This window comes from Sardina pilchardus, chromosome 19, assembly GCF_963854185.1.
Source record: "Sardina pilchardus chromosome 19, fSarPil1.1, whole genome shotgun sequence".
Taxonomy (NCBI): domain Eukaryota; kingdom Metazoa; phylum Chordata; class Actinopteri; order Clupeiformes; family Clupeidae; genus Sardina; species Sardina pilchardus.
In genome coordinates, this window is record NC_085012.1 from 4,904,239 (window position 1) to 4,920,020 (window position 15,782).

General features: G+C 50.1%; 1 protein-coding gene across 2 annotated transcripts in view; it reads left to right on the forward strand.

Annotated features, from left to right (window-relative positions):
* Positions 1-15,782, forward strand: part of kmt2ca (lysine (K)-specific methyltransferase 2Ca) — a 144,682-nt gene that overhangs the window by 51,679 nt on the left and 77,221 nt on the right. For both annotated transcript variants that reach the window (XM_062520844.1, XM_062520845.1), the window contains exons 12-13: positions 4,127-4,302; positions 6,793-6,965. In XM_062520844.1, coding sequence (XP_062376828.1) covers positions 4,127-4,302; positions 6,793-6,965 — 349 coding nt within the window. The remainder of the gene's footprint in view (positions 1-4,126; positions 4,303-6,792; positions 6,966-15,782) is intronic.

A 15,782-nucleotide genomic window follows, 5' to 3' on the forward strand; every position in this document is an offset into this window, starting at 1 on the left:
CCCCCCCCTCCTCAATCTCCCAAGTGCTTCACTGCTGCTGACACACACACACACACACACACACACACACACCCCCCCTCCTCCCCCTTTCAGTTTCCCCGGTAGAATCTCAAGGCTGTTTTTAGCCTTGGGTTTGAAAATAGCTTTTGTTGCTCTTAGTGCCTTTTGTATTTGTGTGTGTGTGTGTGTGTGTGTGTCTCTCTCTCTCTCTCTCTCGTGTGTGTGTGTGTGTGTGTGTGTGTGTCTCTCTCTCTCTCTCCCTCTCTCCCTGTGTGTGTGTGTGTGTGTGTGTGCGCGCAAGCAAGCTCTTAGGGACTTTTGTTGAAGCTTTCTGGGCCGAAAGGGAGCGAAGGGAAAAAAATCTAGTGAGGTGGGGGCAGATTTCAGGGCTGCAGCATTGGATGGAGCTGAGCTGCCTTTTTTTGGCGATTCTTTTAAAGCGCGCCACACACACACACACACAGACACACACACACACACACTCACACACTGCAGCATGCCTGAGCCTTTAGTTTGTTGAGTGGAGGGCAGGCTCCGTGCTGAAAGCATTACTGTGCTAGGAGGCAGGCTGCTGAGCTGGAAAGACCCCGGCTCAAGTCTCCTACCCCCAGAGGGCCCAACGCTATCTGCTCGCAAATACCGCACACACACACACACACACACACACACACGCACACACACACCCCTCACTGCTGTTGGGGCAGGATCCTGCAGCTCTCTGCTGTTCTGATGACCAATGGGCTTCATCTGTGCCCCCCCCCCGTACTCCAGTGCCGATAGAGAACTAATACCCCCCCCCCATTTATAGACTTTTTACCTATGAGGGCATGTCTTGCAGAAGTCATATTTGTAGACTTTTTGCCTATGGGAGCATGTCATATATAGAAGTTATATTTCTAGACTTTTTAGTGTATATTTGACAGGACAGTGAAGAGAAGAGAAGAGAAGAGAAGAGATGAGATGAGTGGGAGAGCGGGATGGGTAGTGGGTTCAGGAAATGGCCACGGGCTGGACTGGAACTCTGGCTCCTAGTGGCCACTGAGCCCGTTGGTGGTGCTGGCCGCTAACGCTAACGCCAGCGCTGTGCTATGGCTTCCACCATGGGGAGTGTGTGTGTGTGCGCCAGCTGGCCCATGGTGTCCAGTGTGCCAGTATGCAGAAGGATGTCTTGAGTCCCTGCGGTCAACTGTGCAGTGTGAATGACTATGGCTGCTGAGGTCATGTCCATGTCCCACACACACACACACACACACACACACACACACACTAACACTAACACTAACAGTAACACACTCACATGTTTGCACTGGCCCGCTAGCTACCATGTCATGGACGGTGGTCCATTGTCTCAATGTCATTTTGGAGTTACTCAGAGCCTGTAGGGTCCTCTCTCTCTCTCTCTCTCCCTCTCTCTCTCTCTCTCTCTCTCTCTCTCTCTCTCTCTCTCTCTCTCTCTCTCTCTGTGTGTTTGTGTGTGGAGAACAAGCTGCTGTGTACATTTGCCTTACAGGCTACAGGGCAACACACACACACACACACACACACACACACACACACACACACACACACACACACACAGGCTCTCTGTCAGTCAGTGTTTTCCCGGAGCCATGGATCCCATATGTGACTCTCCACGGCAAAACCAGCCGCTTGTTGAAACAGGCGTTTCCGAGAAAAATTACAATTTATGTTACGTGTGCTAAAATCGTGGATTTTTTTTGTGTGTGTGTTTTGAAACAGTGGGAGGTCTACACTGTACGGCCGTGAATACATTTCGCTGAAAAACTTACCTTTTCTAGTCTAGAAACGTGAGTTTCTTGAGGTGAGAAATTCAACTCTGAATTCTAACTCTGTTCTAGGCGTCGCGTTTTTACTGCTCTACTCTAATATTTACGGTAAATGCAGTCATTGACTAACACCAAGCTATCCGCGTGCTGTGTTGTTAATACAACGTAGCCTACCGTACATTTTAAAGTAGCTGCGACCTTATAAGGCGTTTGTGAGGTGAGTCGACAGTCAACTTCAGAGGCAGATTTCTCCGTTTCTCTCTTGGCGTGACAGGATGAACTCAACTCCTTTGAATGTTAATATTTCAGTAATATGACGTGAAATTCATATATATATAGGTATCGTTTTGAAGGTTGATTATGCCCTTTTGTGAAAACTTCATAACTATAATTTTGAAAATTTGAACAATGTGACTGATTTCGCTGTGGGGGGGTCACATAACAGACAGAGAGGAGGTGCCAGTAGCAGTAGTGCAGCATAAAGGCACGCACACACACACACACACACACACACACACACACACACACACACGGGCGATGACCTGATGGCGATTTATGACTGCGACCGGCAACATTAAATAGAATCCATTGACGTGAATGAGGCAACACAATATAAACGACGATCGGCCCCTTTCTATTGGTCAGGGCGATTTTGATGCGTCATAAGAGAACAGTGCTGAACCAACAGTGGTATGATCAGTGTATCTTCACTGAATCGATGGGTGATCGCATCGCCAGGAGTGTGTGTAGTAAAGCCATCAACAGACTTCCACACACACTCACATTCTCAAATTCACACTCTCTGAAATACACACCCGCACGCACACATATTCAATCACACGCATACACATTGCAGGTGTACACTGCACATTCTCACACACACACACACACACACACACACACACACACACACACACACACACACACACACACACACACACACACACACAATCTCCCACATGCCTACAGTTAAGTGCAGCTTCATTCTCTCCGTTGTGTTTGTTGCTCTCTAGACTTTGTTCTCCCTGTTCTCTTTCCTTTCGTTTTCTCTGTCCTCCTCTGTCCTGTCTCTCTCTCTCTCTCTCGCTCTCTCTCTCTCTCGCTCTGTTCTTTCTCTCTCTCTCTCTTTCTCTCTCGCGCTCTGTTCTTTCTCTGTCCCCATTTCTTTTCCTCCCTTCCCCCTGCCTTCTGACAGCCACTGATACAATTGAAGCCACTGGACATTAGAAACCGCTGGAGTCCAGCCAAAGCTTTAACTTGAGCTGCTGCCTCTGTGTGTTGTGGTGTGTGTGTGTGTGTGTGTGCACGTGTGCGTGCGTGCGTACACAAAATAGTGTTTTTTCTGCTCTGATGTGATTGCCTCCCCCCCTTTTTTTCCCCAACAGACTTGTTTTATTTTCCTTATTCCACAAACACACACACACACACACACACACTCTGCATACTCCGCCACCCCCACCACCACGCTCTCTACCCACCCTCCCCCTCCCCGCTGGTCTTGATGAGCTTGAAGTGGCCTTTTGAAAAGCCTAAATCACACCCTAATAAATTTCTCAAATCTGTGATCAAACGGCCGGGGCCTGTCTGCAGCGCTGGGAGCAGATGGAGAGAGATGAGAGAGGCGGCGCGCAGGATTCTCTCAAAAACCCTAATTACGGCATAATTCAATCTGCATCACATTACACATTAGGGAGAGAGAGAGGGAGAGAGAGGGAGAGAGAGAGGGAGAGAGAGAGAGAGAGAGAGAGAGAAAGAAAAGAGTGACGCCCTGCTCTCGAGGGGCTTAATTTAGCAGGCAGATTGTCATTTCAAGCTCAGCGGAGCTCCGTGTTTTGCCACCACTAGTGGAGTTAGAAGATCTGCCAGGGACTGAACGTGTGGCGCACTAGATACTGCGACCAAGCGAGTACTTGTGAGGTAGCCGAGGTGTGATTTTCCGTAATTGCCCAAGAGCAATTATGGGAAACATCCATATGTGCGTGAACCCACAGCGTTAAGAGCAGTGAAATCTGACGTCGTCTTTAACAGTATTCCGATTGGCCAGGTCAGTCTGGACACTATTGAACGTGTCCTTCCTGAAAAAACATAATGGCTGGGATGCCAAGGCCAGTTAGCATCACTGCAGAATGGGTTGTGTGACATTGCATGGATGGATTGGTGTTGACACGTTGAACTATAGTGCAGACAGAATGTTTATTTAACATTTGTCCCGCTGTCTCCCTGTCTCTCCTTCTGTCTGCCTCTCTCTCTCTCTCTCTCTCTCTCTCTCTCTCTCTCTCTCACTCTCTCTCTCACTCTCTCTCTCACTCTCTCTCTCTCTCTCTCGTTCCTTCTCTCAGCACTGTCGGGTGTGTGCCCAGTGTGGCACTCGAGCCAATGGCCAGTGGTCATCCGCCGGGCCACTCTGTGACGATTGCCAACGGCAACCGGACGCGGCCCATCCCTGCCCCCTCTGTGGGAGGAGCCTGGCTGCTGAAGCCCCCAAGGACCTGCTGGCCTGCCACACCTGCAAGAGGTATGCGTGTTACCATGGCAACCCACAGACTCCCCTGTTTTTGAAGTGCCATAAATCTTTTGTGTGAAATGTGTTGAATGTTGGAAGGTATGTGAAATGAAAGTGTGTGTGTGTGTGTGTGTGTGTGTGTGTGTGTGTGTGTGTGTGTGTGTGTGTGTGTGTGTGTGTGTGTGTGTGTGTGTGTGTGTGTGTGTGTGTGTGTGTGTGTGTGTGTGTGTGTGTGTGTGTGTGTGTGTGTGTGTGTGTGTGTGTGTGTGTGTGTGTGTGTGTGTGTGTGTGTGTGTGTGTGCGCGCGTATTTACATACGTTTACATTTGTTGACGGGCGCATGTGGGTTTGCGGAGTCTCTGGCGTGGGCCGAGGGTGATCTCTGGAGTGGAGTCGTGTTCCTCTGTCCCTTGTCCCTTTAAATATTTCATCATGTTGATTTTGTGATGTCATGTCCAATGCGGCGGTCATGTCCATGATGCGATGGTCATAGATGGAGCGCTGTTCAGCACGCTCACTCACGGCACAAGGACTTTGCACAACGCTCGGATTGTTTGCAGGCGTTGCCCGTGGAGACATTGACATAGTTTGAGACAGGCTCACGCTGCTGACACAGTGACTGCTTTGTAGAGAAAAGGAGATGTTGACAAAAGGGGGTGTGTGTGTGTGTGTGTGGGGGGGGGGGGGGGGCAGGGTGGGTTGAGGGTGGCGGTGTGTGGGGGGGGGTTGGACGGGTTGTGTGCATGTAATTGGTGTGGCAAATGGATTTCATTATCGGGGTTTGACAATTTGCTTGAGGTCAGATGCCACAATGGATTCCCTTCGCAGAGGGAGTGTGTTTTTTTTGGAGGGGGGGCCTGTTTATGCTTATCCGTGTGTGTGTGTGTGTGTGTGTGCAAGTTTGTGGCTGTAATCTGTTTGCCCATCCTGGTGTGTATGTGTGTGTGTGTGTGTGTGTGTTGGATTGGTGTTAATGTGCTTTTTTTTCCGCCGGAGGACAAGCACCTTATTGATCCATCCCACTCAGAGCAGACCGTCTCATGTGCCCTGGAGCCCCTGTCAGTTCAAAGGTCATTAAAGATTGTGTTAGCCAGAGCGGTAATCACGTTAGGCCAAGCTGTCCCCGAGGAGGGCTTGCTGAAGAGATGACATGAGTGAAACATATCTCCATCTCCCAAGACCTCCAGGCATTCCCACAATCCCTTGGGGTCGTCTCTGGAAGTCACCGTCATATAAGGCTTGCTTAGGCAGGTAGACTTTAGAAGGCAACGATGCCATAAAAAGTGTCTTTTAGAGTTAAGTAATTGCCCCCCCCCCTCCATCCCCCATCCCCCATCCCCCAATAATTCCTGTCTTGCTGTGTTTTGTGCGGATTCATTCGTCACGGTTCCCGTTCTCAAAAAAAATCCATCCTTCACAGACTCAAATGGCTAACGGCTAACAGCACTGGCCCCATCCTTCACAGACTCAAATGGCTAACGGCTAACAGCACTGGCCCCATTCTTCACAGATTCAAATGGCTAACAGCACTGGCCCCATCCTTCACAGACTCAAACGGCTAACAGCACTGGCCCCATCCTTCACAGACTCAAACAGCTAACAGCAGCACTGGTCCCGCTAACAGCACTGGTCCCATCCCTTACAGACTCAAACTGGTCCCACTCTGGTCATAGTTAATGTTAATTTGACGGCCGTAAGAGACAGGTGATTGATGATCCGCGTGTAGTTGTCCCGTGCTGGCCGTAGGTCTCCGAGAGGCGCAGTCAGAGAGGGTTATAGCGGAGCGGATAGTAATGAAGGATCTTTGGCGCAATAGTGCTAGTCTAGAATGCCGGTGGTGCGGCGTGTGTGTGTGTGTGTGTGTGTGTGTGTGTGTGTGTGTGTGCTGTGCCACCACTGGGCTCCTCTGCTCTGGTCTGCTCTGCTCTGCTCTGCTCTGGCAGGCTGCCCACAGACCTCTCCTGGGCGCCTCCTCTCCTGCTGATTCTGTGGAGATGTAATTACCTCTGGGGGGGGGGGGTAAGTGGGTGATGGGGGAGCGGGGGCTGGCAGGAACCTTAATACCCCACCCCTCTACCCGCCCCTTACGTTGGCCACCTGCAGCACACAGGGAGGAGCGTTGGGGGATGGGAGTAGAGGAGAGAGTGTGTGTGAGAGTGTGTGAGAGGGGAAAGGGTTGAGAGATGAGAGGGGCTCTTTCTTCCAAGCCGTTCCCTCAAACCCATTTGCTCTAATAGCCTCAACAGCAGAGGGGGTGAGACGAGGGCACAATGAGGAAGTGGAGACGCAAGCAGAGCCCCCCACCCCGGACGTCGCATGTGAAGTTCACCTCACAGGAGCTGGCTTGTGCTGCTTTGAGAATGAGGAAATTAGCAGTTGTCATAATGACAGATGCCTGTGTGTGTGTGTGTGTGTGTGTGTGTGTGTGCGCGTGTGTATGTGCGCACGCGCCTGTCTGTCTGTGTGTGTGTTTGTCTAACATACATTTTGTCCCTGGTCCAGATGGGTCCACCTGGAGTGCGAGAGGCAGGGCAAGGAGGCCGATTGGGAGCCGCGGCCGCGGGGCGGATTCCTCTGCTCCGTCTGCAGGCCGGGCGAAGCGGAGGGCAGCCAGACGCAGGGCAGCACCCCGCGCCACCCCCTCTCCCCACTGCCCAGCGACCCCAATGCCTCAGGTAAGGCACCTTCACCCCTCCAGTCGGCTTTGGGATATCTGGGATTCAGGTCGTCCCGGTGAATAGAATGGGAATGTTCAGAATATTCCAGAAATGTGCGGCACTCGAGGGGAAAGGGCATCAGAAGCCTTTATCATCGCTTGGCTATTCAGTTAAAACATGTCTGTGTGCCAGCGATTGTGATCCTCATGAGGACAAGAATCTCGGTCAGCCCAGCAGCGCTCCCTGAGGACTCTTTGTGAGCGTCTATCCCCTACTGCTTCAGAGTGTCAGGGCCCAGTCATACAAGCGTACACCCCAATGAAGATAGATGGGAGTTCAGAGCCTCTTTGTGTTCAGTTCCACTAGGATCTCGAGTTGCAAATGCCATACTGAATGACTACTGGTGGTCTCTTAATAGTGCTCCAGGCTTCAGAATTGGTTTAGGTTGGAATGGAGGTTTTGGAGACTGTGGTTTGTTCCAGCGGTGGCCTCGCATTGGCACGAGGAGTCGGTGGTCTTGGCTCGGCTCCTGTGTGAACACATCTGTCAAGGGGAATTATCTCCCGCGCGCTTGTTACGGAGATTAGTTGATAGCCAGTCGTTAGCTCTGGAGAAGTTATTGAGGAGTCGGCAGCGCGGTATTTCTGTCATCGTGCTCGGTCGGCGTCGCAATCGCTGGGATGGATGATTCGGTTTCCAGACCCGCCGGCTGGCTCACTTTTCAGGTTTCCCAAAATTCAGCTGACTCACCCGGCTCGCTCCGGAGAAATTTGGGTTTACAGATCTGGCAGGTGCAGTGACAGTTGTGTGTGTGTGTGTGTGTGTGTGAGAGAGAGAGAAAGGGAGAGGGAGAAAGAGAGAGTGAGTGAGAGAGAAAGAGAAAGAGAGACACAGTGCGTCACTTACAGTACCGGTTTGACGTTGATTCGGGGGCTTTTTTCCCCTCACTCGATCATGGCTCAGGAATGCCGTGCAGCTCCAGCTCCTCCTCAGCTCTCTCCGCTGAGGTCTTCTCGGTCTTCTGAACTGCCTCAGCTCTCCACTGATGTCCGTCTTCTGTCTTCGGAACTGCCTCAGCTCTCCGCTGATGTCTTCTCTGTCTTCTGAACTGCCTCAGCTCTCCACTGATCTCCGTCTTCTGTCTTCTGAACTGCCTCAGCTCTCCGCTGATGTCTTCTCTGTCTTCTGAACTGCCTCAGCTCTCCACTGATCTCCGTCTTCTGTCTTCTGAACTGCCTCAGCTCTCCGCTGATCTCCGTCTTCTGTCTTCTGAACTGCCTCAGCTCTCCGCTGATGTCTTCTCGGTCTTCTGAACTGCCTCAGCTCTCCACTGAGGTCTTCTCTATCTTCTGAACTGCCTCAGCTCTTTACACTCTCTGGCTCTGCTAAGTTGTGCTATTGCATCGTAGCCTTGCACCAAGAGCCACTGAATAGTTGTCTGTCTGCAGCTCTCTATGCTGCTCACCTCACAGGCAACAACTTCTGACCAAAAGAAACAGCTCTCCGATGGTCCATTTCAACCAATGGCGAAAGGCTTTTGTTTGGGTTGGCAACTGTTTCCACAAGGTGTTTATTTTTTTTTTAAACTGTTGCATAGTAAAAACAGAACAACAGCTTCCACCGTCCTGAAGGGATCACGGCCTTTCATTATTATCTTTTCCATCCTGCAGCGCCTGTTGTGGATGTACAGTAACACTTGGTGCGCTCATGCACATGGGGGGAAAAACTCCTAGTGAAAACGCCAGTTTCCCACCAAAGCTGCCTGTTGATGATTATAAATAATAGCTTCTTCCACACTGTTCGCCCAAAACCCGGGCAAATTAAGGCTTGCAGAGGTTCATTGCTTCGCTGTTACAGTAATTTCCCGCACCTAAGCCGCATTGTGTATAAGCCGCAAGGACAGTGTTTTATGCAAGTTAAAAGAAACAAAACCATATTAACGCCATATTAACTGCCCCCCTGTATTAACCTCATAGCTGAAGACATTTTCCAAAATCAATGTATAAGCCGCGGCTAACAGTCGGGAAATTACGGTATCACGTCCGGTGCTCGGTCGTGCCTCCGTGAGGCTTCCTCAGGGCCACGTTCCCTTGTTTCTGGCCTCACCTTTGACCCTCACACCCTCCGGCCACCCTGGGCTTAGTGGTGCATCAGGCGGGGTCAAGGTAGAAGATCACCTGAACTGGGTAAGGGGGATTAGTTGCCAAGAGATAACTGGTCACTAAACGTATGTAAATTATATAGCATTGCTAGCAATACAATTAACAGGCGAAATAATTAGCACAGGAAAGCAAGGCTCTGCTTAATATTTGTGCTGATGAAGGAAGAAAATGAGCTATACAATCACAATCTGTACCACTACCGGGCCATTTCAGCTTTGCAACCACTAAACGTTATATTCAGAGCAGGCAGGCTACACACATCAACCTCCACATCACCCTGTATGAACTCGTATGTCAATACAAAACACCGTTGGCTCAAATGTTGGCTCACCGGTAGCCGGAACACAGTATAGATGTATAGTGAGGTCACAAAGCTCTGAGAGCTTTTCTCTGGACTGAACTAGCCTGCGTGTAGCGTCCTCGTGGGTCTGCCCAGCTGGGGCCTCTGACGCTAGCTGTGTCTATGCCCTCCTGGCTGTTTTCCTCCCTCTTCCCCCGGAGATGGGAGCTGGTTGTGGGAGGGGTGGGCAATGGGCATCATTAGCAGCCATCCATACTGAGCGCCCCAACAGGCAGTCGGGATCAGCCTGCCCTGCTTACCTGCCAGAGCTCAATTATTACGCACCATAATGGAAATAGACCCCAAGCTCTGGCCTGCGCGCTGAGAGATGCTTAAGTGGGCTTGTGCTGATTTCTCCCTCGCTGTTTTGTGTGTGTGTGTGTGTGTGTGTGTGGGGTGAATGGGTACATTCACATCTACACGGCACTTACAGTACATGTTTTTTTTTCAATTGATGGTAATTTCGGTCCTTGAGTTTGCAAATACATAGTATACACATTCATGTATGGATACAATACACAGTGCTTATTTGTCATATAATGTTTTCCTCCCGGTATTGTAAAATGATATGATAAAGGAACAACAGAATTGGCGGATATACCACTACTCTCTGAGTCGCTGAGGAATGTACTCAATAACAACCTGTTGGAATAAAACTCCTTTTGAAAAAATTTAAATTTAAAGCAACTTTTCATTAAAACCAACCAAAGCAAATGTTCCATTTCGGAGAAACGCAGCCTGTGTGTGTGTGTGTGCGGGCCGCGATGTAGCCTGAGGGAGATGTGCCCAGAAAGACGAGGCGCGTACTCATGCACGGCTCAGGCTGCACATGACCCACTTAGAGACTCCGCTGGAGATACTGTAGGAGCCGGCCCGGCCTCCTAGAACAGCCGTTTTAATAGTATTGCCTCTGTGCCAATGTTTGCTTTTTGCTTTGGTTGCTGTTTGTAATTATATCCCAAAAAAATCTAGCGCTTATTAATGCACGGTAGTTGTGCTTGAGCAAGAGACCTAAATGCTTAATATAAGTTGTTTACTTTCAAGACCACGAACGTTGTAGTTGAGTTTCCTGGAGGAGAGCTTCAGATGGAGGGGAATGGATCGCTCCTCCTATGAAAACAAACACAACACAAGCGTGTCGGGTTACGAGCGCTCCAGAGTGACCGGCGGGGGGGGGGGGGGGGGGGGGGCATTCCCACACGCGTACGTACGGGACACTCCGTGTGCAACGGGACGCTGGACGCCGGCGTAAAGCGACACCCGCCGCGGCTGAATGGGAGCGTTGTCATGGCGCCGCTGACACCTGTGTTCCCTACAAGCGTTTGAATTCATCTCCTGTGTCGAGGGAGGCGAGCCGGAGGCACACACACACGCGAACGCACACACACACACACACACACACACACACACACACACACACACACACCCAATAGACAGACACTCTGCTCAATAGCCATGTAGTGCATCCTCATTTGCATGTACATGTGAAAGAAACACCTGGAGCGCTGAATCTACTCGATCGCCGCGCTGGTGCTGCTGAGGATCACTAGAGCCATTGGCACACACACACACACACACACACACAAAGAACACTTCATCCATTTAAACATGAGACGGCCGTAAAACAAAGAAGCTTTGGGCGGGGGGATTTCTTCCTTTCGACAAATGTATTTTACAACTTAATGCCTGTCTTTATGAACTGCATAGACCTATTCTACAAGGATCTGGTCTACACTGGTAGTGTTTTACTTTGACTTGTATCCAGAAACCTGTACTTAAGTTGCTGCCAGTATCCTCTTCCCTTTATTTGAGCCTGTTATCACCCATAAACGTATGCCCCATAAGTTTGACAACCTTATTACTCCCTCACTCAGGGTTTAGGCTTGTATGCGGCCTCTGTAACTCGTGGTTAAAAGCCTTTCTGGTTAGGAAATGTGTGAACGTAATCTTTTACAGCTCTTTCCTTTTTTGTGTCAGTAGAGCATGTTCCCTCAGATATTTATGTTTCTCCAAGCATCAACCACATCACTTCCACTACCAAATATATATCAGGGTTTGGGTGCTGTACCCATAGATATATATATAGAACCCTTCTCCATATCTATGGCTGTACCTATATTCCAATTGAACTGTAAGCAACTATTGAAGCACTGTAAAAGGAGCATAGACCTTATAACGGAGCCAGCTCCACTGTTGTGATGTTAGTGCCATCAGTCATAAGCATACTGTAGCCAGTCCTAAACTTGGATTTGTATGCAGCCAATCGCCTGAATAATCAATAGTGTTCTGGACTGGTGAAGTTCAATGGGGCTGCTCCCAAGGGAGAATTTAACTTATGCCATAATGTGTGTGTGTGTGTGTGTGTGTGTGTGTGTGTGTGTGTGTGTGTGTGTGTGTGTGTGTGTGTGTGTGTGAGAGAGAGAGAGAGAGTGTGTGTGTGTGTGTGTGTGTGTGTGTGTGAGAGAGAGTGTGTGTGTCTGTGCAGGAGCCACATTCTCTTATGGTCTCTGGAGATAATATCTGTTAAAAGACATAATGGTGGGAGTTATCGTCAAGCCCAGCAGGTGAGACAAATAGATATGCATCGATCAGTCCACTCAGACGATAGCACAGCGCCTGTGTGTGTGGATATGTGTGTGACTGTGTGTCTATACTGGGCTGTGTGTGTGTGTGTGTGTGTGTGGGATTGGCGTGGTGGCTGGACTGACCTCTTAACCAGCCGCTGCCCCTGCTGTCTGTGATCTGAGCTAATAGCAGTTTGAAATGCCTCCGCTGTGTCCCTCGCCTGTCAGCTCACCACAGCAGCACTGACAGCAGCAGGATCCTAGCCCCCCCTCCACACACACACACACACACACACACACACACACACACACACAGCCCCCTCCACCCCTGGGGGAGGGCAGCCCCTGAGAGGCCCCGAGCGTGGTCGGCCTGGAGGCGGCCTCTGAGTCCCTGATTACACCTGATCCTCCGTCGCCGTTGGCGTTAGCCTGCTCTCCATGGCGACAGCTCTCCACGGCGACAGCTCTGCCACTGCTGCTCGGAGCACACTTGAGTTTCCATCCCCCAGCTCTCCCAGTCTTTCTTTCTTTCTTTCCCTCTCTCCCTCTCTCCCTCTCCATCTCTCAATCTCTCCTCACCTCGCATGTTCTACTCCTTGAGTAGGTTGGAGTTCTTCAAGTGTCTTCGTGTGTGTGTGTGTGTGTGTGTGTGTGTGTGTGTGCGTGTGTGTGTGCGCGTGCGCACTTTTTCATTGCGTGCTGCCGGTAGATGCTGGATGGGAAAAGTTGCGCATGCAAAACACTCTCAACACCCACAGAAAAATACCACACAGTGTTTGTAGGTGCACACTCCCACACACCGCACATTTATGAGTGTAGGCTCCTGTCACGCGCTCTTGTACATACACACACACACACACACACACACACACACAGAGCCTGTGGCCTGTTTACATTCCTGCTTTATCAGGTTGAGCTCTGACCTAGTGCCAGTGGTGGTGCTGAAACGCTAGCCTGAAATACACTCTTCTTAGACATCATCCATGAAGGGCCCCCTTCTCTCTACACACACACACACACTCAGTCACATGTCTGTGCAAACACACACCCTGCTATATAGTGCACATGCACACTTCCAACTGTCTTAACAAGAAAGGAAGGCGCCGGTTCAGCGTGCGTTTTGTGTATTTGCAAATTAGTATTTTAGTTGTCTGCTTGCGAGCATATATTTTGACAGGTGATTATTGTGCGTGTGTGTTTGTGTCTACTGTGCGTGTGTAATGTATGTGTGTGTCTACTGTGCATGTTTGTGTGTACTGTATGTGTTTGTGTCTACTCTGTGTGTGTGTGTGTGTTTGTGTCTACTCTGTGTGTGTGTGTGTTGAAGTTGTCAGTGGTTTAGTTGTGCTTCCCTCTCGCTGCAGTGCTGTGTGTTAGGATGGGGGGTTGGGTGAGGCACGCAGTGGAGACTGTGGTCTCTTCCGCCTCAGTTATAAATAACCCGGCAGAGCTCAACCAATGGGACGCGCCGCATTGCCCTCCCCTCCCAATACACCCCACCCCTCCTCCCCCACCCTCCTCCAGCCGAGCGTGAATGCGGGCGCGTTATCTGTGAGCCGCTCCTGCCTGCCTGCCTGCCGCACGGCATTATGGGTACCCTTTTCCACCCTCCCCCTTCCTCTACCTCCTCCAGTATCTAAGAGAACAGAGCTGTGTGTGTGTGTTCCCGCCCATCTTGCTTTTGCACGCGCACACACACACTTGTTTTTTAAGCATACAAACACATAACGTTGTTGTGGAGAACGAGCGAACACACACACACACACACACACACACACACACACACACACACACACACATGTGTGCACTGTGTTCTTGCACACACACACACACACACACACACACACACACACACACACACACACACACACACAGATGCGTGCACTATGTTCTTACACACACACACACACACACAGATGCATGCACAAGTGTGCTCTTAAACACAGGAAGACATGAAATGGTGTTGCAAACATTCAAATTCAGACAAAGACGCTCAGTAACTATATATCAGAAATGCATGTTTGTGAAAAATGTTTTGAATATATCAGACATTTTGTCACAAACATATACAGTACATCTGATATATACATCAATTTTGTCACAAACATGTATTATCTGATATAGACATTTTGCACTTCTACTCGTACACAGTCTTGCAATGTCCGCACTCTATGCAGTACTTCGGTTCCCCTTTCGCTCCGTCAACGTTCCCTTTATGTAATCATAAGTAATAATTCCGACTCCAGGCTGGGCCTCCTGTTTTCATCATCTGGATATATTCGATGTGTCACCTGTGACATTCTGGCTGAGTAAATTCCTCGTGTGGGGATGTTTTTGTTTTGGCCGTTCTGATGGCAGCCTGTATTATCCTAATGAAGACGTGTGTGACAGCCCAGGAGCGGCGGCAGGTTGCCTCTCTCTTGTGTGCTGTGCTGGTATGCGGATACGGTGCGGTGCGGTGGAGCTAAATGTGTGCTGACACGCATGCTAACTTCCCAACGAGGTCAAATAAAAATGCTGTGCGTTTTGCTGCGGGGAGGCCTATCGTAACTCAGCGCGGTTCGTCTGGTAAAGTTACATTCCCACGTCGCCGTAATTGATAGGTCTTCTCTGCAGATCCCTCTGGGTTCTCCCCAGCGGCCCCCACGGGCCAGGAAAGATTTAATAGAATGCAGGCCACCCCCCCCCCCCCCCCTTTCTTTGTGATGTCATTGGGCAGGGTCCAGATTTCACTTGTCGCTCCAAGAGCAATGTGCGGGTGGTAGCAGTGGGGCGGTGGTGCCTTTGGGGGTTTCGTGCGAGTGTGAGGGGTTGGGGTTGGGGCTGGGTTTGGGGTTGGGGTGGTGGGGGGTTGGGGTTGGGGCTGGGTTTGGGTTTGGGTTTGGGTTTGGGTTGGTGGGGGTGGTGGTGGTAGCGGTGGGGGGTTGGGGCTGGGGTTGGGGTTGGGGCTGGGTTTGGGTTGGTGGGGGTAGTGGTGGTCTTCCGGGTGGTCTGGCCAAGAGGCCTGGCTCTGCTTGCGCTTGATTAGCTGGAGATAAAGAGTGTGGCATTAGTAATTCTGGGGGCATCACGGCCTCATGCGCTCCCAGTTGGCGCCCTGATGGGCATTTGTGTTGGAGCTGCACAGGCTCACGAGTTCTCAGTTAGCAACCAATTTTTTTATGTTTTTTATGCTTTTTTTTGTTTTTTTGTTTTTTTTTGGAAATTCTCCTTTGAGAGGTGGCTAATCTGGCTCCTTGGAGGTAATGTAGCCCCACACCAAGCAAGGAGATTGGCATCAATTCATGGCTGCCTCTCTGACCTGTTTATCTGTGAGTGACAAACTGGTAAAGTGTGTGTGTGTGTGTGTGTGTGTGTGTGTCTGTCTGTCTCTGTGAGTGTGTTTTGTATCTGATTCTATTTCCTCCTTCAAATAATTAAAGAAATTGAATTATTCCCAAAACCACTGAGGCCATGTCTGAAAAATGACTGTCGTCATGGCAACGGTCGCCTCCAAATTTTCTTGAGCGAGTGTGTATGCCGCTCTTCAACCATCAGTGGGATGGTGCATAGAATTGAGCGAGGAAGAGAGTTTAATGGGGGCTGGGGGGATTTTGACGTGTGCATGTGTTTTGGAGCGGAGGACAGTTCAGGAGTTCTGGACAGACCACTATTGTGCCCTTTGGGAAATATTTGTCTCTCGAAGAAGAAGACGACGCCGGGAGTTTCATAGCCTCAGACTCCCCACAGTTTTCATCTGCAAGAGTTTAATGCAATTTTCTTGTTTAGA